This window comes from Psammomys obesus, unplaced genomic scaffold (genome assembly GCF_907164565.1).
Source record: "Psammomys obesus unplaced genomic scaffold, mPsaObe1.curated_primary_1811, whole genome shotgun sequence".
Taxonomy (NCBI): Eukaryota; Metazoa; Chordata; class Mammalia; order Rodentia; family Muridae; genus Psammomys; species Psammomys obesus.
In genome coordinates, this window is record NW_026596109.1 from 7,490,080 (window position 1) to 7,516,232 (window position 26,153).

General features: G+C 42.5%; 1 protein-coding gene across 4 annotated transcripts in view; it reads left to right on the forward strand.

Moving 5' to 3' along the window:
• Dab1 (DAB adaptor protein 1) overlaps window positions 1-26,153 on the forward strand; it is a 376,411-nt gene that overhangs the window by 247,646 nt on the left and 102,612 nt on the right. For all 4 annotated transcript variants that reach the window (XM_055628810.1, XM_055628809.1, XM_055628811.1 and 1 more), the window contains exon 4: window positions 4,551-4,649. In XM_055628810.1, the coding sequence (XP_055484785.1) occupies window positions 4,551-4,649 (99 nt within the window). The remainder of the gene's footprint in view (window positions 1-4,550; window positions 4,650-26,153) is intronic.

A 26,153-nucleotide genomic window follows, 5' to 3' on the forward strand; every position in this document is an offset into this window, starting at 1 on the left:
CTTCATTCCCTCAGTAGCTAGAATAAAATTAAATTTACGATGAACTCCCTCCTGCAAGATTGTAAAGCTAGTCACTATGAGGACTGAGGATGGAGACGGAGCTTCTGGTGACAGTATCCTGAAATCTCAGTGTCTATACCAGTTGCCTGTTGTGTCTGTGCAGGCGCCTCCTGTGATCATGGCCTTGCATAGCATCATGTATGTGTGAGATAGTAAGTGAATATTCTCAAAGCCATCTTATATACATCAGCAAATTAGGGGCTGATTCTCACAGCAGTCCCTAAGCTGGACCAGGTAACCTATTCACCTTGCTTTACCTGACTCTAAAGACCGCCATCTAGACCCTGCCTACCTGTGTCTCTCTCAGGGGTCCCTGTGCTTGCTGTTGCACATGGTTGCTCTTTACCACAGTTGTTTATTTTCGTAGTTCTGATGGCTGTTATGTGCTGAGTATTTTCTGCATGGCCTATGGGTGGTGGTATGGGTGGAGTCCATTTCAGTTTTCTGGGATGCTCAGGAATTAATAAATGTGACAACCCCTACTTTAATGTTCTCCTTCAGATTGAGCATGGTAGCTGCTGGTTCCACCTAGCTATTTCCAGAAACGTTTGTCTCTATTTGCATCATTATTGCATGGTCATTTTTAAGGTCCATATTCCAGAAAAGATAATTAGATAATGAACAGTTGTGGTGGCAGGACTCTCACTTTCAGAACCAGGAAGGCCATGGTCTGACCTATCGATCCGTGGTTTATCGCATTGGCTCCTTTGGGGTTAAAGAGGCCACTTGACCACTGATCTTGTGCTTCTTCATCTGTGAAATTAAACTGATAATTCTTATTCCCCACAACTGTTAGGTGCAAATTGTATGACAAATAAGAAAACATATATAAGAAGTACTAAAGAAAATGGTAGACATCCATTCCCAGGTTTCCCATGGTGAGTTTCCAGTCACAAACTCCTGATCGGTGCTTATAAGAGGAGCAGGGAGCTCCCCACCCAGGCTCTCCTCCTTCCACAATTCTTTCTACACAGCTCAATAAATAATCTTGAGGGGAATGGTCCCTGTGGCATGCTAGGATAGCGCGTGTGCCTGTGTTAGGTTTCCAGAGCCATCTCACAAAGGAAATGTCTGTGATATCATCGCACTTTTTAATTTCTCCAACGCCAGCACCTGTAGAAGGTCCTCCCCTCTATTCTCCGTGAGCAGCCCCAAGCACAGCTACCCAAGAACACTGCCTCTGGCTCTTTCTGTTCTTGTTGGGCAGTCGGGTCCCATTAGGGAATAACCATATGGTACCAATAAGCAAAGGCGGCCTTGGCTTCTAGTTGGCACCACGTGCTAAAAGGTATTGCTGTTTGATGTCCCAGCAGTTTTGTGAGTGAGGAACTGCAGTGACTGTGTTGAGGGAGGGAACTATTAAAGCCACACTTTGTGGCTATAGGTGCAATGCTCTGCTCTTGTCCTGTGGTGTCCTCCCCAAGGAGGAAAAAAGAGAGTGTTCCCTCTGGCTTGGCTCTCCCGTCCTTCCCTTTGTGGGGGGTGTTCTTAGGTCATTTGTCCTGATACAGCAAAATATCAGGAATTGGGTGGATTCTAGAGAACAGAAATGTGTTTCCCTGACTCGGTGCTGAAGGCTAGAAAGTTCAAGATCAGGGTGTCAAAAGACCAGTGTCTGATGATGGTCCAGACTGCTCCCAAGATTCTGCATCCAGATTCTGCTCCAAGATGGGGCTTGCTGAGTTTTCCTGGGGTGAAGAGCAAACAGGGACAGATGCCTTCTTTCAAGCCCTCTGTGCAGGCACAGCCCATGTAAGAGCACTTTGCTCTTTTGGCTTAATCGTCTTCCAGAGGTTTTTCTCTTTAAGCAAGCTCACAAGGATTAAGTTTTAACATGCAGGATTGGTGAAATGCATTTTAGACCATAGCACGAGACTATTCTGTTTTGTCTGGATAATTAAGGTCAAAGTCTGATAGAGAGAGAGAGCAGTGTACATTGTTTTACACAAATGTGCCAGAAAGAGTGATTGCAAAGTCTCATTTTCCTAGGCCCAGGATCTGGCTTGTCCTCTTGTTTTTCCTCAAATGAGAAAAATAACCTCACTTCCCTTTAAGTGTATAATTTATACCATGCTCCATTCCAATCACTGGGTACAGGGAACAAATTAAAAAGTCCCACAGACGATTAAGCATCCCCTTCCTTGAGCAAAGTCAGACAGCTGTTTGATATGACACATCAAATGGGGTGAGTTCCCTGAAGATAGGAGAAGCAGGGGAACGAATCAGGTGTGGTTTGGCATGAAGCATTTCTACACTGGTTAAGAGAGTCTATTAGGACGATCCTGAGTAGAAGAAGGCATGACTATGATCCCAAAAGCACATGTTCGTCATTCCTCTTTTTTACTTAGAAGTATCCACTGTAAATTCAGAAGCAGCAAGTGAAGGATCTAGAAACCATAGCCTAGACTAGAAGGGGCGAAGGTTGAAGAAACTTTGAAGTGTGTCGCTGTGTAAGTACTTGCAAGAAAGTCACTGGAGAAGGTTAATGCTCAGCAGTCATGAGGCTGGATGGGGAGAACACCAAGGAGAGAAATTCTGCACCTGAAAAGGATGCGATGAACAGTAAAATTTGAACAAACTCAATTTTAAGGATTTTTTTTTTCTACTCTGAGAAGTCTGCATGCCTATAAGATGTGCTTGAGAACGGAAGGGTAACTTTTCAGAGAGTGAATTTTCTGTTAGTAGTACCTGTCTAAGAAAGAACTGGGTGCTCATTCATTACCACAATAAACTGACTTTACTGCACGTCTTCGGTATGCTGGGAATTAAGCTAGGTAATTTCCGTAAATCTTTAATTTCTTTCACTTCTGAGAAACCTCTTATGCTTGGGGAAATAGAACCAAGGTGAAGTCCTTTGTCCAGAATCAGGAGTAGAATCAGGTATTGTAAGATGGCGGTGAGCTCCAACACCCGAAGTAAAGATAATCACACAGTTCGATAAGCAGGGCTTCTCCTTGTACCTTCGGCTGTACTGACTGGTCTCCATGCCAGTTATTTTCCAAGCCAGTTCTGGGAGCGTAGTGTTCCGAGAGCAACACCATGACCTCCTAGAAGTCAGTTATTATTTCAGATTTTGTTGAAGCCCACACCACTAGTGCTGGGAGCTGAGCTTATTCTTAAACAGGAGTGCAAGAACAGACAGAGACCTTGTGCTGAGCAAACAACAGCCTCCATGTGGAAACCTCTGAAGTGACTTTACCTACCAAGGGGGCCCTAGACTTGACACTGTGTTCACCTGTAACTGCCACCGCAAAGTCTAACTTGAACCTCATAAACCACAGAGTCAATAGTCCAGATTCATTTAACAAGTATCTGAGAAGCACCTGTTGTCCCCACCAGTTGCATCTGGTATCCCAAGCTCTGGGGCTAGACCAGAGAACTCAGTAACATCTCTACCTTCTGAGAGGCTTTTACCGTCGTGAGTTTACAAATTGCCTGGGCAGGTGGGAAGTAGATATTTTGGTAAGTGGAACACGTTTAATATGTGTTTTAACCCAAAGTACAAGAATGACAAAAGAAGAGTACTGGAGAAAGAATATAAATGTCTTTGAGTAACTATTATAAAATCTGGTCATAAATATTATGATCACGTTTTGCAAAGAAAGAGAGGGATAAAGGAAATAAGGTGAGGAGGTCTAGCGTATTTTTACTTTTCTCTTCTGATATCTAGAATTCATTCTGACAAAAATATTTCCAGAAGTTTAAGAACCATAATCTTAACCTGAGCCTCTTCTGAGCGACTTACTTGAGAAGCATAGATCTGCATCCAATATAAAAACCCAAGACAGATGTTCATGTGGGGGTCTTACTGTTTTCATCTCAGGTCGTCTACCCAACTCTGAGTCAAGCATTGCAGCTCAAAGAGAGCATGAAGATAAGGGGCTCCTCTTATCTGAGGGGTAGAGGAGGAGGATATGGGGAAGAGGGAGGGAGGGTGAGACCTGGAGGAGAGGAGGGTGGGGCCTATGATCAGGATGTAAAATAGATAGATAGATAGATAGATAGATAGATAGATAGATAGATAGATAGATAGATAACCAATTATATTGGCAATTAAATAGCTACAATCTAGCCCTGCAACAATTAGAAAGGATCATGTAAAAGAGCATATTAGTATGTGAAATACTTCATGCTTCATAGTTCTTTAAGTACTTTAATAAAGCCATCAGTAAGGAAGATACCTAAAAAGGAAAGAAGGAAGGAAGGAAGGAAGGAAAGAAGAGAGGAAGGAAGAAAGAGAAAGAGAAAAAAAAAACGTTGCCTATATTGGATGGGTAGATATGTATTTATTCCATGGTAGAACGACTACAACCAGCATTATCCAAAAATATAAAGCAGATGTGAGAATGTGATGCAGAGACCCACAGAAGGGCAAAGGAAGGGTGTGCATGATTGGTGGCTCTAGCTGATGGCACCTGACATGCTGTTGGACCAGAGGGAATTTTCAAATGAAAACACTAAAGTAAAAACCATGTTCTTCCTTTCGACAGGGTGTTGTTGCTGGTGCCCGCTCCAAAGGAGAACACAAACAGAAAATCTTTTTAACCATCTCCTTTGGAGGAATCAAAATCTTTGATGAGAAGACGGGGGTAAGTGAAGGAGTCACACGGCAATGTGAAATTGAATCCATTGACAGATGTGCCCCTAGAAGCCTCTTTTCTGTGGGCAGGAATATCAAACACGCATAAAAACACATAAAGCAACTGACAAACTCGATCAACTGTGATCATCCATCAAAGCAAGTCTCCTGCCTGACTTGGTCACAGCGTGACTGCGCTGTGCTTCTTACACTGTAATTGTGGTCTAAGTGTCACACCATCCCAGTAATCTAATGGGAGATTGATGAGTTCTGAAGAGCAGTGGTCATGTGACGGGTTGGTATTAAATCCTTGTGCAATGTGCGCTTGAGGGAGACACATGTTGGTTTGGGGGACTTTGGTCAACGCCCCAGGCTCTCCAGTTTAACCTGTCACACCTTGCAGTTACTGTTAGCATAAGAGTAAATGCAGTTCTTAACCTTAAAAAAAAAATTTAAAAAGAAAGAAAAGATAGAAATTATCACTCTCTAACCAGGAACGGTGAGAACTTAACATGTTTGTTGAACCCACCAAAGAAAGAGGTTTATGTTTTCATCAAGCTCACACAACTGCAGCGAACTCCCAGTTCCATTCCAAGAACTCACACAACATTGTTGGTCCTGGTTGCTGAGAGTAAGGAAAAACAGTTAAACCTTCTGCGACCTCCATGTCTGAGAAAACCAGAATGCTTTTGTCCTTTTATTCACTCAGTGTTTTCACAGCTTATAAAAACCTCCACATGCATCACTTCCTTTGAACTTTGCAAAAATAACGCATCAGGCAATTTATAAGCAATAATCCAGCCAGCTATATTATTTGACCTTGATCATGTTGTTATTATTACCACTTGCTTGTTTGGACTAGTAACACGAGGGTGAGAAGATGATAATTTAGAAGTAAAAAAAAAAAAAAAGTGTTTTCTTGAAGAAAAATACTGCAGGAAAATTACTTCTAATGAAGAGAAGTAGAAGATATATATTGGTCATGAGCGTATTCACAACCCACAGAGGGCGGGAGTGGCCCAAACAGGCAATGGATAAACACAATGTAGTTGTATAAAGAGTGGAAAGCTAGGGAGCCTAAACACACCAGGAACGTCTGGCGAGTGCTGCCATCTGGATGAACTTTGAAGAAAAGACGCTGAATGGAATATGCTAGGCATAAAATGACAAATCCTAGGAAACCCCACTTGAACGAAAAACCTAGATACCTCAAAATCCTGGAGTCAGAGGCATACTGATGACTGCCAAGGGAGAATGAAGATGGGAGTTATTTTTAAGTAGCATTGGGTTTGGGTTTGTAAGTGATCTAGAAATCAGGTGATAGTGATTCCTGGGGTGGAAGGAGTGTGTGGGTAGAGAGATGACTCAGCAGACAAGAGTACATATTGCTCTTGCACAGACCAGAGTTCAGGTCCTGGCACCCATGTCTCACGTGGTGCCTGCAACTTCAGCTCCCAGGGATCTGACATCCTCTTGCACACACATACATATACATGCACACACATACACACACACACACACACGCACACACACACAAATAAATGTCTTCAAAATGTATGAACGTACTTAATGCCACTGGCTATATACTTTAAAACATTTCAGGTAAATGTTGTAATGTATATTTTAGCACAATGAAAAATAACAACTAGTAATAAAACCATACACTTATCCAGTGCTTCCTACATGTTCATTATGCTAATCATTTTATACGTGTTATTCAGTTTCATCCTTACAGCCATGCAATAATAGTAATGCTATTTTCAGACTCTGTAGTAAAACACTGGGGACAAGATGACTTCATGAAGAAGAGAGGTTTGTTTATTGTCTATAAAGTGATAGCTATGGCATTAGCTTGGCTGTAGTGAAGACCTCATAGTGTATAGTATCCCAGCAGTGTAAGCATGCATGAAAGCGAGCACTCACACTTGCCAACCGGGAGGCAGCAGGACACTGTGGCCCCACAACTCCCTCTAAGGACATCACCGCTGTTGACAAAAGGATTGTCTAGGAGGCTCTACCCCACAGAGGTTCACACCACTTCTGACATTGCCATCTGAAAGACCAAACCTCCAATACATGAACCTTGGATTTGAACCAATGGTTCAAATCATAACTAAACCCAAGCGATACTTCACCCTTTGTGTATTGTGCTCCAGACATCCTGGATCTTTTATAAGGACCAGGTTACATAAACATTGTAACTATCTGAGAGCAAGGTAGCACCATCATCCATGTTTACGGCTGAAGATGTGAAGGACAGAAAACTGGCTACTACTTTCAGAAATGAGAAATGGCAAAGACCAATTAGAGCCCATGTATTTTGGTCACTGTTTTCATGGCTGAGATTCCTGTTATATCTTAGGCTTACTGGCTGTTCTAATTTCAGCTGTTTACTTATTTGTTTGTTAACTTATTTGTTTTTATGGGTAAGTCAGTCAGGTGCATGTTCTATGGTCAGGAAAGGCTCGAGAAAAAGCAAACAAACAGACTTTATTACATTGAAGAAGAAGCATAACACACCACTCAGGGCCACATGGGGAAACATAGGAGGGCAGCCAAAGACCAGAATATAGCAAGAAAGGGACCCCTTAGACCTTAGTCCATGGTCTTTCCTGGAATTCCCATGGGGAGTTGAATGCAGGACAAGGGAAGAGTTTGGAACTGCCTATTGTGAATCATTTCTTCTGGCTCTAAGCTATGGGTGTAATCTCCTACTCCCTAGCACCTGGCTCTGGAGTGATTAAGGCAGAACATGTGGCCTGAAGAAGATGCCTGGCCCAGGATTGGTCAGTTTGCCTATCAATCAACGACATAGTCCTTGCTGGGCTATGTTGTGTGTAAGAATTTGCTAGCCCTGGTAAGGGCAGTGCTTTCCCAGCCAGAAAGGTTTTTAAATATCTCAAAGCAGCATGATATATGGAAAACTGAAAAGTATTTACAACGCAATGTTCAAGAGACAGAATATAGACTTAACGTCAGATTGCCCTGAATAGAAAAATCAATACAATTTGCCTCTATATTATTGGAAAAGATGGGACTGTCTCCTGATGCCTTGATGGAAAAGAGTTTAGAATGAGGACACAGGAGTCGGTAGAAAATGGGCTTGAATTCCCCCGGACCAAGAGCCCAGTGTCAGCCTCCACTGCCTTCTTCAGGTTTCACAACCTGAGAGTTTGTATCTTCCCCTGAAAGATTATACTTATGAATATTTGTGCTCAGCCTGAAACCTCACATTAAAAACCTCAGCCTGAAAGATACTGGCAAATCCTTGCTCTCTCAGTGGTCAGGACCAGGCACCAGGGCGGGGACTGGGGGGTTGGAAACTACGCTGGTTGAGTCTTCTCAGTCCACACTCGGCTTCGGGGATCCCAGAGCATAGAACATGGAGAACATCTCTGTCCTTCAGCACACTGTGGAAGCCAGGCGCTTGGGTGGAGCCTCTGAGATGCTTGTGCAATGGTTTAGATACCATGGTGGTATGATGTCGTCTCTTGTTCCTTCTGGATTCCAGCCCTGGCAACCAGAATATTCAAAGGGACAGAGGCAGAGGAGGAGCTTGGGATATTTGGTCTTTTCTCTTGTTTGGGGACCATGCTTTGGGCTTTGCTCCTACTCCTCTGTGCTCTACCCCTCCATCACATAGACTATGCCCAGACAGAGACCTAATGCTTTAAATGTTTACCAATGAAGAGAGGGAGTTTGCATACTTAACTTTTATATACCTATTCTAACAACAAACTTTGAAGTAGTATGTCAGGTTTATTCACTTTATTTTATGTGTGACTTTTGTCTGCATGTTTGTCTGTTCACTGAATGCCTGCAAAGGTCAGGAGAGGGTACCGGATCTCCTGAAACTGGAGGTTCTAGTGGCTGTTAACTACGATATGCAGGTTCTGGCAATCAAACCCAGGTCCTCTGCAAGAACAACAGATTGTGAGTCATGTCCGGGCTGAGTCTGTTTAAATCTGAAGTACAGATGATGAAACCGCAAAGAGCTCTCCAGGTGAAGGAGCCAGCTGATCCAGCATGACCTTAATGAAAACAAGGTGCCTTGCTGGAAGTTTCTAAAATGCAGTTTTGGTACATGAAAGAGGAGACCTTTCCTGACACAGCCTGAGCTGCTCAGCAGTGAGATGAGATATGCTCTGTGTGAGTGAGTTCGCCATCACTGGGGCAAATAAGGCTGCACCAAACCATAGGATCTTGTTGAAGGGAGTCGGGTAAGGCGAAGCGATATAGAGCAAAGTCAGGTCTGTTCATTTCTGAGCTGAATTTTAAAGTTCTGTTTTTCCCTGAAAGTAACAAACGCTGATGCTTCCTGCTTGAAAGCCTTCCCTGGGAGACTGCAGCACTGTACTGAATGAACCTCTGCCCTTGCCCGGCAGGGGACTGGCAACCCAGAGCTTGGTGGGATCTCCATGTTGAGGAAGTGGAAAACTAGACTTTATCATTTGGGTGACAAATCACAGCTGTTTTGTGGGGGTTTTGTTTAGTTTGGGGTTTTTTGGGGGGGTGGATTGGGGAGGTTTTTTTTTCTGTCTGAATAATCTTGCCCATGTTTGACTACACTTTTTTAAGCCAAGAAAAGAAACATTTGCTGAAAAAAAAAGTGACAATAGCTGGAATTTTAAAAACCTAAAATTGTCAAAAAAATGTTTTGATCCCAATTAAAACATTGTAGCAATTTACAGCCTGCCTTGAATCTCAAAGAATTCCTGATCCCTTACGTGAGGCAATTTTGTATTATTATGAGCATGTTGAGGGGCATAAATCATTGTTAAAAGCTGTTCGCATTCATGTACCCAAGACAGAGCTTATTCATGAGCAGGGTCTGTGAGAAGGGAGAGATGCCATCCATTGTCTTTCTGTTGTCAGTCATAGGAGTAGGAGTCCCTCTAGAATAGGAAGGAGTTGTTGACCAAGATAGCCATAGTTCTCAGGACAGTCCAGTGAACACCAAGAAAGACTGAGGTGTCACTCTCATTTTACATGCCTATTGTTACAGAAGATTTCCTTTATTATATGAGAGCAAATGCACATGACCTCTGTCTGATTGTCAGTCATTTCATTCTGCGCTGCTGTGAATGACCCTGAGCAATTGTCTAGACACAGAGCAAACCTTCCAACCCCAAGAGCTCCTCCATTCCTGAAACCATAACTGACTCTCTTTTCTCTCCAATTTAGTTTTTCTCCCACAGAATCATTATAATGATAAATATTGCAAGGTCCTAAATCATAAATATTACAAGATCCTAAGGATGAGTCTGTTTCTTAGGATGGACCATCGTGGTCTACATCAACCTTTCAAGATGTTGGGTTAGCCTTGGAACAATTGCATATGAATTTCATTCTTTCTTTGCCTGAACCAATGAATGTTCAAATGCTACCTTACACCCCCATTCTATGGCATAGTTGCTATTATTATTGCCATTTTATAAGTGGTAAATTTTAGATCCAAGATAGTTTCAGCCACACAGCTGATAAGTAACAACATCAGGATGCAATATCAGGTCGCCTGGTTCAGAAAGCCCTAATACTAGCAAGGACTAATTAACAATAGAATGCCTAATTTTATAGAAGATTTCCTTTAATATATAAGAGAGCAAATTCACATGACCTCTGTGTGATTGGCACAGTCATTTTCATTCTGGTGTGTCCTGAATGGAGTAACAAGCAGTGGAGATAAAGCTGGGATGCCTTCCTCATGGTCTGCCGTGGCCAGACAGAATGTTGACTGATGCTCGGTAGCATCGTGGAAGCCCTTCTATGCCATGTGCAGCTCTGGTTCCTAGGAATTTAAAGATGAATAAGACATGGCCCTTACCCCTGAGGCGTTAGAAGCCTAGGGCAAAAGCAGTCTCACAAGGTGAATTGACAGCTGCCAAGGCACAGACATGAACAAAGTTACCCATGATTGGGCACTAAAGCCTGGCTTTGCCCAGAATATTCCTGGCAGTCTTCACAGGAGAGAGCACACAGACTTGGCAGTGAAGGGGTTGATTGAAAAGATGAGGTAGAGAGGGCCAGAAGAGACAATAGCCTCTACATGTGTTCTTCCCTTTCTCAATTGAAGGTGTGTGTGCTCATTCTTTATTTCCTGCAGGATGTATTTATTGAGTGCCTCTATAAACACATAGATAAATAAGGCTTTATCGTCCCGCTCATCGCTGTTGTCTGTTTGGTTCACGGTGGCTCTCACAAAGCAGGGTTCTGGTAATATTTATTGCAGCAGAAATAAAATGACAGGGTGATTAAAAACCACAAATGCACACTGAATAAGTAGGGCATAGCAGGTGAGAGGTGGAGAATGGCTGAGGATTCAACCATGCCCCTCATGATGGATGGGTAATGGTATCTTAAATGCAGTGACTACACTTAAGTTTCGGGGCTGACTAAGTTCCTCTGAGTAAACAAAATGTCACCTTAGTTGTGCTTCATCAGAAATAGGGCTATTCCCAGTCAGTTTAAACTGAGTGTTTGGAGCAGCATGCTCAAGAAGAGCAGCTGAGGTCAGGCCGGGAGGCTGGTCTTGGGGAAGGTAAGGAGGCTGTGGGAGCAGGAGACAGGAACCCCGAGGATAAGGACAGAACTATCATCTCCGTCAATAAGACTCCACCAGGAGTGATGCTAACAGCCGCACTGTACAAATGATGATATGGTTTGTGGCTGGCTGCTGAATCCAGTTGCATGTGACCCTCACAATTGTCACAACTGAGGTTTCCAGACTGCCCCAAAGTTGCTGTTTATAACAAAAGTAGATTTCAAAGTCAACTTTAATAACTAACCCCTGAGCTGCTTTCTTTCTTTTACTCCTGAGTTTTTCCAATAGATTCATCATGTCTCCCTAGTGCATGTGTAAGAAATCCATGTAGTTCCTTTTCTGTTCACAGCTCTTGACAATTAAGTCCCTAACTTAACTGTTAGGGACTAACTGCTAAGTATTCTTACAGTACTCAGGACAGATGTACACAACAGAAGATATTTTTCCGTGTGATATGACTTTCAAATGTCTTGCCAGACATTCATGTAGATGAGAAACCTGTTTGTAATTACTTGAATCTAAAACCTAGCTCAGTTTTACATATCAGCTAAGAATTTTTATGCCATATTCATGATAGTAAATTTTTCAGATCTGAAGATTAAAAAAAGAATGTACTTGGTTTTGTTGGTACCTCAGCAAGACCTTTCATGATTTCAGAAAACCGTACTGCCGTTCTTGTTCATCATGGCTTAGTCACTCAGCCCTGTCCATCCCTCATGGCACTCACTCCTCCTGTATACATCCCTGTAGTGCTTGCTTTCTTTGCACTGTTGCTTGCTCAGCCTTTCTGTGTTAATGTCTCTTCTGAACAAAGGAGTGTCAATCTCATTAGTTCTATGTTCTCTTGAACCCAAGTTGATTGATGGGAACAGAATATACATTGTGACTATGTTATGCCATTCAGTTGTAGAGGCAACTAAGCATTTATACATAGAAATTCACATTACTTTATGAGCTAGGGATAGAGCTCAATGCTAGGGTGCCTAGCATATATGAGGTCCTAGATGAGAAAATATTTCTTACATTTCCTTTATGTTATAATTGGAATGTTTTGATTTGTGTGTACGTAGAGTAAACTTTAGGAGTATAGGGGATTTTATAACCACTTCCAAATAAGAGATGATAAGGTACAAGTTATAAAAATGCAATTGGGGAGCCAATAAGGTTGTTTGAAGACTTGTCTTTACCATTTTAATTTGTTCATTCTTATGTTCTTTTATCCCATAACTGTGGGAATGAACCAGCCCAAAAACTCCCTTTAAGAAACACAGAGGCTAGTCATTCAGATATATGAATAACTGAAAACTCCAAAGAATTGTGACTATAAAGGGATAAAGATGTACAACTAACATCAAAGTTCGGAAGAAATGATTTTTTTTTTTGATTTGATAAAAAGAAAAAGACATGGAAAGAAGTAAAAAGATGGGTCTGAGGCTTAAAGGACGTAGTGGAATTAAAGTTAGAGGAATCCAGATACACAGCCTTCACTGTGTCTTTGAAGTGGTAAGGTCATGAAGGGGATAAACACAGGGGAAGGTAGGCCTGGATTTACAATCCTTGCCAGTGAAGAACCGTCGGAACCTGTATAACTATAGCAAAAATGATACCATGGAGAGATATAACCCCCAGCATCTCGATACCTTGGTTCTGTAACTGAATGGCTACATGAATAGAAAGCAAAATTTCTTTCCAAATTTTATTATTTTAATTGATACAAATCAAGTATGTTTTGTTTGTACAAGATGTTTTGAATAACTTGTGTAATGTGGTAAAAATACAAAACTCCACTATCAGAGGTGTTAAATCCCATTTCATTGTTATGAACTATCAAAAGAGTAAACACATACTTTTACCCTGTGCTGTCCTTCAGGATTTGAATGACTGAAAAAAAAATGGACTGACAGTAGACAAATAATTGGCGGGGAAAACAAGCAAAGTGCATATGGACACCAGGGAAGGTGAATGCCAGGCAAGCCAGATATCATGAAGAAACCACCTTTAAAACCACTATTATCTTCTCTTCAGTAGTTTTGCCCTTTTTAAGCTCCATAGTTGTTAGAATTCTTGCCTAGCATCCATGAAGCCCTGAACTCAATTCTTAGCACCCCATATGCCAGGAAAATGGAGAAAGGAGGGCTAGAAGTTTAAGGTGAGATTTAGATACATAGTTTGAGCCCAGCCCATGGTGCATAGAAAACTGTTTCAAAAACAAACAAAAACACAATGATAGAATTATCTGTGCCAGACATTAGATGCCAAGATGCCCCTTATGGGAGAAGCTGGTCTCGTAATTAATTGAATGCAAAAAGCCTGATGCATACGGCTCAGAACTGACCAGTCTCAGGTGTCAGGGATGGTAGAGGCATTAAGCATTTAAATAACCTTATTAGGGAAGGAAGAAGCCCGGAGCACATGTAGACGTGACGCCGGAGGCCTTCTCACAAATTGTTTTTACAACCCTGTGATCTGAGAACATGCCCATTCCAATCTGAGTCATCCACCCAAAATCAGCCCATTCATTCTCTTTGTCCGGGGCTCCAACAGCCCCATGGCTGCCCCAGATGTATTGAATATCGTGGGCTCCAGGTATCTAAGATAAAAAACAGAGCCTCTATATCTCTTCTGTGTCTAGTTTGAAAATGTTTTAAATAATTTTTTGAGATTATAATATAAGTACATCATTTCCTCCTTCCCTTTCTTGCCTACACACCCTTCCATGTTTATCCCCCTTGCTTTCAAATTCAAGGCCTCTTTTTTAAAATTGTCATTACATACACACATACATGTCACAAGAACAATTTATAGCTAAAAGTCAATCATGGTTTTATAAACTGGCCCTGTCAAGAAGCTGCTGCTGAAAGATGATTCAGAGAACCAAAAACTGAGGCTAGTTATATTACCTAGAAAACTATCAGATTTGACCAGCTTAGAAAGAACATCTTTTCTTCAGGGGATGCACTCATCAATCTTGTTCTTTAAAGAAGTCAGGACATAATACTTAATTCAATCCTATAATACAACCAAGAACAAATTATTTCCATTAGACAGATGAGAAAACTGAGGCCAGGGAGATTCAGTAGCGTCCATAAAAGCAAATATTCAACAACTGTGGAAGAGGACCCTGGGTCAATGGAGTGCTAGGTTCCATGCCCTTTCCCACCCTGGAGGTGCTGTGTCTCCCCAGCTAGGATGCTCAGGGCCTCTAACAACAGGTAAGATGGTCATTGAGAGGCCATACTTCTCTTAAGCTTGTCATGCAGATAGACACTAACACTGAAGGTTTGTGGGGTACAAATAATCTCAGAGGCTCAGCTCAAAATTGCAGTGTAACCATGGAATGGGTTATCTATCTCAAACAGAGGAAAGTAAGAAAGTATCTAACCCATGGGCCATCATCTGCTGTCTGTTCTGGCTAATTTTTTATGTTAAAGATTATTCTAAGTTTGTAATCCTTCTGTAAAGGATGAGCCATGAACCCCTGGGGATAGCAGGGTAAGGACTAGGTGTAAACCTCTGTGACTTTGTTTCTGGCTTCTCTGACCACTGGTCTTTTGGCATGACACACAGGAGAATTATTATTTGTTACTGTCTTTTGTTGAGCCTACCTTGCCGGACATGGTTCACTACATTTTCTCACCGACTTTGGCAATATGTGTCACCATTGAATGTTGTTATCCCCCAGGTTACAGTCACATCTTACTGAGACTTCAAGGATAAAAGACTAGATCTCCTGACCACTGTTAAGTTGGTATCCATTTGTTTATTCAAAACTATTTGTCCAGTACCTATTGTGTTCTATAGGATGATGGCAGGGATTTGGATACATTTGGTGAACCAAAGGAAGGGCTTTACGTTTTGGAGCTTATATCCTAACCTATGGAGACTGGCAGGATACAGTAGACATCTATAAATATGCAGCCTACTAGGGAGTAACCAGTTTTATGGAGAGAGGCAGTAGTATAAAAGGTCAAGGCATCCTCCCACCCCTGTGCATATCTGTGTCCTCCCAGGACTTGTGTTTTCTGTAAATGACCAACATCAGAACATTAGGGAGCTTCCTGTAGCTTTGAGAATTACCTGTGTAATGGGGGGAGACATTCTGAAATTCTCATCTGAGTTCTGGCAGCTATTAACTTGATGAATCAGAGCTGTCCGGCTGTGCTGCTTCTGTTTCAATGGCTGATTGTTTTCTTTGAGGCTGCCGCTTATTGTTTCTATCTCCCTCCATTTATTTTGGGTTTTAACTTAAAACTCATTTTCTGCGACATGCCTTGGCGTTTAACAGGTGCTTGCATGTTCTGGAGCATTCTCCCTGCAGGAGCTCTGTGCGTTCAAAAGGCGACACCGTGACCGGGCACAGCACTGATGGGATGGCTGCGCGGCACTGTATAGCAGTAGATCTGGCGGCAAAGGATTTATGGTTCTGGCTACAGCAAAAGGATGTGTTCTCTGGAGGCCAAGACTAGAGTCTGTGGAGCCAGCAGGGAGGTGGCCCGGGGCCTGATGATCAAGGCTGGTCTTGGGGTCTGGTGACGACTGAGTTTGTGGGCTTAGTGATAGGTATTGTAGGGAGCTAGCTGTGTTTTCTATGAGGAGCCGTTGAGTTTTAACTGTCACTCCACCGCAAGTACACAGGTTACAGTAATGCAGCCAGCAATGTGATAATTGAGGTGGTGACAATGTTGATCATAACTTACATTCATGTCATTTCATACTTTGAATCCTGAAACCTGTTAGCAGCTCCGTGTTCTCCTTTGAAGTATTCGAGAAGTAATTAACTACCCAGTCTTCGAAATGGTCTTGCAAATAGATGTATCACCCCCTTGTCAATAGAAGGTGCCACTAAGGTTCAGGGAGACAGAGAGGGTTGTTGGGATGTCTCAGCTAGGATAGTTGCTCCACCCATCATGTTGTTTCGTTCTGCCTCGATTTGCTCACTGTAACGTGAAAACCAAAGCGAGAAAAAGCCAAACAGTGATGTTGAAACACAACTGGAGCAGAGCATGTCCATCATTTCCTGGTGGACTTTTTCAACACTTCTGCTTTTGTATGCTTTTGTATGCTTTTTACTTCCAGGATTTACAGTGAGGTTAGTTTAAAGCCCTTGCGATTTTGGTGGGTTTTTTTGTTTGTTTGTTTGTTTTGTTTTGTTTCTGATATTTCAGCCACTATTTTCTAGACTTTTCTCTGCTTTTCTACAAAACAGGAACAACTTTGATAAATATTTAAAAAAAAAAACAACAATTTCATGCCCTATTGTTTTCAATATGAACTGTAGGGAGCATTTCAACAAAGCAAATCAGCATGCTAGACTGTCAGTGACTTGAAGGCAGGTCTGTGATGTGGTCGTGTGTCTCCCGACTCTTGACATTACTTGGCTCCTGGTAGCTGTGTTTGGAATTGTACTGAATTTGTTGTTGTAAAAGCCATGAAGGCAGTGGTTCACACACCCCCAACCCCTATTTAGTCATCCCTTAGACCTCAGATCACTGAGTAGACCTCACAAGGATTATGTCTATGGGTCAAAAAAATACAAGTATCAGTAATGAGACTCACTTTCCTCTGGCCATGCCTGACTTCTCCAGGGATCCTTACAAACAGAAATAGATTATAAGACCTGCATGGGACACATTACATCTCAGGTCTGGTAGTCATGATCTTGCTACAGTCTGTTTGTTTGTTTGTTTGTTTGTTTGTTGTTTCAGCATCCACTCGGTCCCCTTCCCTTTTCTCCTCCTCTCCTACACATGTACAGAGAAGTGCCTTTTTTTTCTAAGAACCTCCAAAGAAGTCATCAAACGTTTTATGTAACCTCATAAGAAGAGGATGGGGAAGAAGCTCACATTTGCTGAGTATCACTGTGTGTTGAGGACTGTCTCAATAGTGCAATACAAAGTCCTGCAAGGCAGCAGCCCTGCCTAAACAACCCTCCAACATGTGAGACTCTTCTCTACCTGTCCCATCCTGCCTGGCCAGGGAGGAATCTCCTTAACTCATATTAAGGATCAGCTCCAGGTTTCTCATGCCTGGCACCCTGGGGCCTGGAGCAGGTGAAAGCATGGTTTGATGAAGAAATAAAGGGGTAAAATCAGTCGTTTAGAGCTGCCGGGGAGGTGGGAGATGACCAGGAGCTATACACCATCCGTGCTGTGGTCAGATGTGGAGCAAGGTGCACACAGACTGCTCTGTACTCGCAACCACAGTGTGCACCGTGGCACTGACAACAGACACCTACTACTTCAGAGATCACCCTCAAGCCTGAGGGTCCACAGCCTGTCCTCTGAACCTGACATCATCCGATGCAGCGTGCAGCCGTGGCACCCGGAGGCAGAGACTGTACCACGGCTTCAGGCAAAGACTCCTGTCAGAACCACCCTGACACCCTGCCTCCTCTCCAGCTGCCTTTGTTGCATGGCTCAGAGATTTGCTTTCTGGAATGCATCTGACTTCTTACACTATTTAGAAAAACAGAAAAGTTTGGGCTCACCATTTACATAGCAAATGTTAGCCCCTCAAGAGACTGAGGTTTACATTTTTCATGATGTCTAAGAGATGTGCAGACTAGCTGGAAATTATGTACTTAAAATTTTGAAAATAAAGATTGTGTTGGCAGTTGTCTAAAGTCAACACAGCCATAACTTCACCTTTGAGAGGAAGGTAGTCCGTCTTCTATACAAATGGCTGCCATGAGCGCGGCTGAGACTCTGATACTGAGATGCATCAACTCGTGCCTCTGACTCTGGGCTGTGATGTATTTACCCATGTGAATAGATGTGCACACTCTTTCATGATTATTTCTGTGCTGTCAGAGTCTGTGCCCACGGTCCCCCCCCTTAACCATATCCTATGGTACAGCCCACCACACACTTTAAAAACATCTCCATGGGCTGCAGTGATAAAAAGAATCTCTTAGGTTTGCAAATGTCTTTGTAGTTTTCAAAGTCCATTCACTTTGTTTCTCATAACTGATCCTCCCAGTAACCTTACAAGGTACATGATACAGGTGCCTTTTTATTCATGATGGGTCTGGAGCTCAGAGAGGTTAATTGGTGGTCCAGAAGCATGTGATTGTAATTGATGGAGCATCATTTTTTAAAAATTTGCTTATTCATTTCTGAATTAACATTTAATTTTTTTTAATTTATTACGATTTATTCACTTTGTATCCCAGCTGTAGCCCCTCCCTGATCTCCTCCCAATCCTGCCCACCCTCCCTTCCTCTTCTCCTCCCCATGCCTCTTCCCCAGTCCACTGATAGGGGAGGTCCTCCTCCCCTTCCATCTGACTCTAGCCTATCAGGTCTCATCAGGACTGTCTGCATTGTCTTCCTCTGTGGCCTGGTAAGGCTGACCCCCTCAGGGGAAGGTGATCAAAGAGCCAGCACCTGAGTTCATGTCAGAGACAGTCCCTGTTCCCCTTAGTCCATTTGGAGGCTGAGCTACATCTGTGCTGGTGTTCTAGGTTATCTCCAAGCATGGTCCTTGGTTGGAGTATCAGTCTCAGGAAAGACCACTGTGTCCAGATGTTTTGGTTCTGTTGCTCTCCTTGTGGCGCTCCTATCCCCTCCAGGTCTTTCTATGTCCCCCTTCTTTTGTAAGATTCCCTGTACTCTGTCCAAAGTTTAGCTATGAGTCTAAGCATCTGCTTTGCTAGCTTGCTGAGTAGTCTTTCAGAGGCCCTCTGCAGTAGGCTCCTGTCCTGTTCCCTGTTTTCTCCCTCTTCCAGGTCCATCCTGTGTGCCTTTGTGAATAAGGATTGATCATCTTATCTACGGTCCTGCTTCTTAGCTTCTTTAGGTGTACAAATTTTAGTATGCTTATCCTATATTATATGTCTAATATCCACTTTATGAGTGAGTATATACCATGTATGTCTTTCTGTTTCTGGGCTACCTCACTCAGAATGATCTTTTCTAGTTCCCACTATTTTCCTACAGATTTTATGATTTCCTTGTTTTAAATTGCTGAGTAGTATTCCACTGTGTAAATGTACCACAACATCTGTATCACTTCCTCAATTGAGGGACATCTGGGTTGTTTCCAGATTCTGGCTACTATGGCTAAAGCTGCTACATTCTTATTCACATCTGATGGCCTGCCTTGTTTCTAAAAGTAAAATATACTTATTGTAGTGTTTATTCATAAAACATAAGGATGGCATTAAAAAAAAAGATGAAAATTATCTGAAATCTTACCACTTAGAAACCAACCCAGTTAATATTTTACATGAGTATAATTAAACACGAGATTATAATTAATTATACATGCTGCTTTACAATCTACATTGTTACTTATGTGCATGTTTCCATATTGAATATTTCACTACAAATCATTTTTAGCCATAGGAGCATCATTGCACATGATATACTCATAATAATTATAATTTTTAAAAGAGCACATTGTTAGCCCATGGAGGTTGTATCTGTATCTTTGAGTATGTCTTTCTATATATTTCTGATATTTCTTTCAATTAAAACCTGGAATTATTTTATTAGCATATATGTGTATTTTAAGAGTTTTGATCTTACTTCTTTGGTTAATTTTTCTGCTAAAAAGTTGTGCTCCCAGATATCAGTTTCATTATGTATTTCTCTTTACATGGAATATGAAAATAACTTTGAAACTTTTTGATATTGTAGTTTACTCTAAATATCTCTGATTGAACTTCAGTGCCTACTTATAGCTATTATTACGGCTCAATAACATTCCTCTTTGTGGAGAAATCATTTTACTTATATTCATTTTTCCACATAATACTTTGTGATCTTTAGGAATCATTTCATCTCTGTTTTCTCCATCATGGGTTGGAGAGGGACACCCAGTTCATCATTGGAAGCAGACAGTAATACAGAAAGCGGGGTTTCTGTCAAGCTTCTTTGCATGTTATGAAATGCTCTCTGGTGATAAGTCTTCTTTGCACCAAGATGGAAGATAAGGTGGTGCAATAGAAAGAGAAGAGCAAGACTGCCTGTGGAGCACTTCATTCTAGATATGTGTAACTTGAGTGCATGAGCTTCACAGAGCACAGGGAATGGCATGGACTGGAACAGATTCAGAAGCAGTGGGATTTCAGTACAGTCGCCATGATGCTCCTCATGATTGGCTGCTGTCTGCCCCAGGCATCTCAGTGGCTGCCACATGGATGAGAGCGTCCAGAGACTTGGGTGAATTTAAACCTTCATAAGGACATTTTCTTAGCTTCTGCTCTTGTATTTTGTTGTTGTTGTTTGGGTGTTTGTTTTGTTTTGTTTTGTTTCATATCCCATAAGGATGGGCATCACTGGGAAAATTAGGGCTCAGTATCCCGTGAGGCACTGATCCCACCCAGAGCTCCATAAGCTCTTTGGGGGTGTTGTTTGCTTTGTTGCCTTGCTCCCCTCTTTAACGATGGAATTTTTCTATTGGACCTTTACTGAGTCCCTACTGTGCATCAGGCACCGGGAGAGGAAGATGGATTCCATACGCCGTCTGCAGCAGCACAGATGGGCCAGTTGTCCAGTCAACAGCAGATTCTCCCATGGTGCACCATGGGGTAGCAACCTTGCCTCGGGCTCACACGTATGTGCTTCTCTCCTGGTGGCCTGACAGGCAAAGCAGAGGGAGGACTTCTAATGAAGTAAGCCAGTGGGTGATTTCTCATCACTCTGCAGGCGATGCTAGTGTAGTAACGACACAGTGTGTTAACAATATGCAGACTCGCACCAAAAATACTACCCTTCCCTTTCTCTCTTTTTGCCTAGAAGAGTCTTCTTTAACCTAGTTCCTCTACCCAGTCTCTTTGTCCCTTCCTTTATCTGACTGATGCCAAATAATTGTCCATAGGTCTTTCAGCTCAAGCCCTATTTCCTCAAAAAAAACTTTCATGTCCCACCAACTTAGGATAAGTAGATACCTTCTCTGTTCTTATTCATGCATCTGCTGCTTCTGTTGTAGGGTTTATAAAATGTGTTGTACAAAGAGTGAATACAACACAAGGGACCACCAATAGATAAATTATATTACATGTAATTGAATATGGAACTGTGGCACACCCTTCAGTGTGGAAGAACCTTGAAGGCATTCTGCAAGTTAAATAAGGCAGTCAGTAAATGACAAATATTTCATGATTCATCTTGTGTGCATACCAGAGTTGTCAAATTCATAGAGGCAGAAAGTGAAGCAGATGGTAGGAGATAGGCATGGAGGGAGAGTGACAGATCGGTCTGATGGGCATGTTGTTTCAATGTGGGAAGCTGACAATATTCTGTTCATGGGTGGTGGTGGTGGTTGCACAACAGTATAAATATATCTGAGGTCACTGAACTAAGTGTCTAATAGGGCAAAAGTTGTATTTTGTGTTACATAGATATGTTACCACTGGATAGTGCCTGGCAGTGTATCCATAATGTTAGTTCCCTGTACAGTAAGGATGAATGGGTTCCATTCCAGCATAGGAATGGAAGGCACACCCTTACGGGAAAATATTGGCTATGCACGTGAATGCAGAGGTTGTCGCCTTTCTCCTGTCCGCCATGTATCCTCATTTATAAGTAAAGAAATGCATACCTAGAGATGAGTGTTGACCTTGCAGAACTCACCTGGTTGATAAGTGTTCAGGTTGGGATCGAAAGCCAGGTGGTGGCAGCTCCAATCCAAACATACTCTTTTCATTGTCCCAGACTTTATTTGCCGTCACTCTCTATACACAATTAGTGGGAACAAGCTGAGATGAGGACATGTAGGTGCATGTGAAATGTCACATCTTACACTAAGGATGAATTTAGAAGCCTGTGGAGAGTGGGAAGAAAAGGAGTGAAGCAAGATGGCTAGGAAGCTTCGTAAGACCGCGTGTAACCAAACAAAATGGAATGAGAACATTTATTGAGCCATCATTTGTCCCCCAAGGGCTGTGTGGAGTCCCCATCTCTTAGGTAATTTAACCTAGATAGGGGTTTGCTGTAGGCAACAGCCCACATGGCTGAGGATTGATGCTATGATTTAATAGGGCTCTTTCTACCCAAGTCACTGGCCTTCCATGTGGGAACCCACTTCCCTAGCTGTATTAAAGATTCCATTAATTTGTTTATATATAAATTTTAGCTGCTTGGGTTCTATCACATTTCAGAGAGGTCCTCGCTCGAGAATCTTCAGCTTGTACCGCCCCTCAGGACTGACCGATAAGGAAGATGCATTATGCATTTTATTGCCTTGTCTATAGAGCACATGTGACAACTATAAAGTACACTCTTATACAGTATGACTAACTGTCAGGGTAATTGATAAAGCCGTCTGTAATGAGGGTAGCTGGAATGGCCTCCTTATATGCTGTAAGTGCTCTGGGTGGGAAGGGGTACCAAATAAATTCAGCTCTTCAGAAATCACTGGTACTTTAAAAACAAACAAACAAACAAACAAAACAAAAAAAATAACTAACTAGGATCTGTAGACTTACTTTTCACTTCCAAGGGTAATTATTTTATGTTGCGATTCATATCATCTGACACATTCAAATCAACTCAAATAAAAGAATGGCATAAATCTCACATTGTTTGGATAAAGCACATGTCAAGGCTGGGAGAGGTTAGAAATGGAGAGGTGCTAGCCCTGTGCTTAAATAGTTGGGGAAGATGAAGATGCTGGAAGAGATGTAGTCCCGGTGAATATAGATGGCACATGAGCAGCCTGTTGGCCTCAGTTTACATATCCAAAGCAGTGTCAAGATCTCTAGTGAACTCTAGGGGAACTGCAGCTAGCTAAACAACAGCAATGATTATAACAAAAGCCAACACGGACACTTACTGAGCACCTACCATGTTTTCCAGTTTTGTTCTCTAAAGAGTCTTAGAGAATGGGTCCACTTGCACTATTGGGTGATCTCTGCATCGCAGCTTGCTAATGTGGAAATGATGATAACATACAACACCAAGGCTGTTCAGGAGATGAGATGGGTCAGGTATACACAGTGCCTGGAATATTCTTAGTACAGTGAGTGTTTAAAAGAGTTAGCTGACAATATCCAAGTGTCTCAGAGCTGCTGATGCTTGGTAGATGAGGGGGAGAAGCAGTGGAGAGAGAAGCAACAAATACAGATTTTCTTTGGAAATACAACATAATGAATGCTAATTACTCATAAGCTAATATTAAAAGAAGAAACATCCCTAGCATGGAGAGAAAGACACAGTTAAGATAGCTTGCTGTTCTTGCAGAGGGCTAGAGTTTGGGTTTGGCTCTCAGCACCTACAGCAGACAACTCAGAACTGCCTGTATAAATAACTCCAGTTCCAAGGGATCTGACACCCTCTTCTTACCTTTGAGCCCCCCCTCCATACATGTGGTATACACTATATGGAAACACAACCATACATATTAGTGTTTTAAAACCCCACTGTCTATGGGCCGGGATGTAATTCAGTGGTGATCGCTTTGCTAGCATGTGGGACGTTCTGAATGTGAATCTCATCCCTACAAAATAAACACTAAATACAATAAGTAAAAATATTTTAAAAATCTGTCATCTTCATGAGTGATTCATGACTAGGGCAGGAAAGGTGGAAGACTTCACATCTTTGCAATATGTTCAGTGTGTTGGTACAAGCAAAATTGAGCTTATGGGACCATTGTTTACCACCAGTAAAGGGTGAGTGGAGAAATTTCCTATAGCTGTTAATCACCTAGTCTCCTACTGGAATGGGCAGTGGGGGGGGGGGGGGCTCCTTCTTTGTCCTTGCCAATGTTAATGACAACTTTGTAAAAGTGATAACACACACACACACACATACACAGAGAGAGAGAGAGACATATATATATATATGTATTTAAATCCTCCTTCAAAAAATAAGAACCAGAAGAACACCTCCTTTTCACTGCAGAATGTCTAGCTTTCCCAGCCAAATGACTCTCCTCATCTATTTTGTTTCTTAATTGGAGAAAGAATAGGGTGAAACTGGCGCCAAAAGCCAGGAGCCACTGGACTCTCTCCTGTAGGTACAAATTAGGTTTGTGTGGCTGCTTCTGCCCCTCATTTTGCTGTCTGCAGACTGGTGTTTGTGCGGCGCAAGGATGAACTCACTCAGACTTCTATTCAAGATAAATGCTAGTTCTGTTTTATGCGGAAAGATTTGTGCCAGAACGTAGAAAAGATTCTCTCCATGGTGCTTCCGTTAATTCAAGCAGTCAGAGAGCTGTAAAAAGCCTCCTAATTACTTCTTCCTCCCCACTGTATATTTCAAGGGTGGCAGGTATCCCAATAGGTTCGAGAGAGATCTGATATTAAAGCCACTGAACTGTAATCTTCTCTTTTCCCCCACCGTCTTGTAGCCATTAGCTTTGTGGGGCACAGAGAATATTTGTCCTTACAACCTCCTTTGTCCTTGGGTCTCTTCTTTGCATATATAAACCGGGATGACACTAAATGTCCCTCTCTGCTCCGCTGGCTTCTGCTTGGGCACTTGTAAATGGGAGTAAGTCAATCATGCAAACTAGTTTCAGTTTGGAGAATACTAGAATGTCTTTTGAAGAAGTTGGCTTATTCCTGTTTGCTGTGTGGTTAAGTGACCCTGTGGGTGTCCCAGCCTGCCTTGTGGGAGAATCTGTGGGGAAAATACCCATTCTCTGGATGAGAATCCGCCGAGCTTCGCAAATACCAGCCGTTTGTAAATACCAGCCACAGTTGTCCTGGATGTGTTTGCAATTCATTAGGCTTCAATATGGGCAGGAAGTTGGACTGAGGTATGGAGGAGGCAGGAGCAACTTCAGTCACTTGCCTCCCGGTCAGATGAGGTCATATCCCTAGCTTGAGTTTTTCGAAGAAAGCACCCAATGCAATCCTTCTTGCTTTCTAATCAATTGCCTAGTCCTTTGGGAAGCATCCCAGGCCCTTATTCTCAAAGAGAAGCCAGGTTTTCCCTAAGTCAGAGGCGGCTCACATTTGTGGACCCAGCTCAGAGAAGCCCTGGAGCCCACAAGGTTCTTACTCCTCCACCTTCTCCCACTGAGTATGCCACCTTTCCTTCCCGAATGAATGGGAAACCCCACGCCATTCTTGAGAGCAGCGCCCGCCTGTAGAGTAGCCACCAGCCACATGGCTATTTAAAGTTAGATCTGAATGACTTACAATGAAATGAAATACGTGAACTCAGTGTCTTGGGCATACCCGGTATTTTTTGAGCACTCATTAGTGCCTATGGCTACCGTACTATAGTAGAAACAAAACCGTTCCCATGGAATACAAAAGCATATTGTCATGAGCTACTCTAAAGTGTGCACTCTTTGCCCTGTGTTGAAAATATGTCCACCGCTTCCAAGTTCCTAGCCTGTGCTAAGCACATAGAAGTACTTCGTGGTCCCCCAAACAGCTTTCAAATTAGGCGTGATTACATACCTGAGAAAGCCAAGGCTTCACAGTTTTAAGCAGCTGATCCATAGAGACATGGCTGGGAAGCAGCGGTGCTGGCTCTGTGCTGGGGTTAGCTGGCTCTGTGTTCGCTACAGCTATCTTTGCATTCAAGAGTGCAGTCATCCCGTTTGTTTCTGATTGGCATCTCTGATGAGTCTGCGAGATGCAAGTGGGCTCCAGAATTGGGCACCAGGGTGTAGGGAGGATAAAGGCAGCCACTAACTCCACATATTTCCTTCAAGTTTATACTTCACATTGGGTTATATGTGCCCTTTTGAATTCTAATCGTCACATAATGTAGCTGGTCATTATTGTCTTCTATGCACATTTTTTAAGTTAAAAAAAATGTAAAACAACGAGTAAGGGTAATCAAGAGAGGGATTAGCAAGTAGCAACTTGAAGTGGAAACTCAGAGAACTGTACTGAGAAGCAGGAGTCAGGACATGGGGTCTGGTTACCCCAGCCCACTACAATAAGGTTCTGTAGTGAGAACAAAGCTGTGTTCTCAGCTTCTCCACATAGAGGAGCCGTGAGAGTCCTCATCTTGCATTAGGAAGGCAAACAAGGGAGGACATCTGAGGGGATTGGATGCCCGTAGCA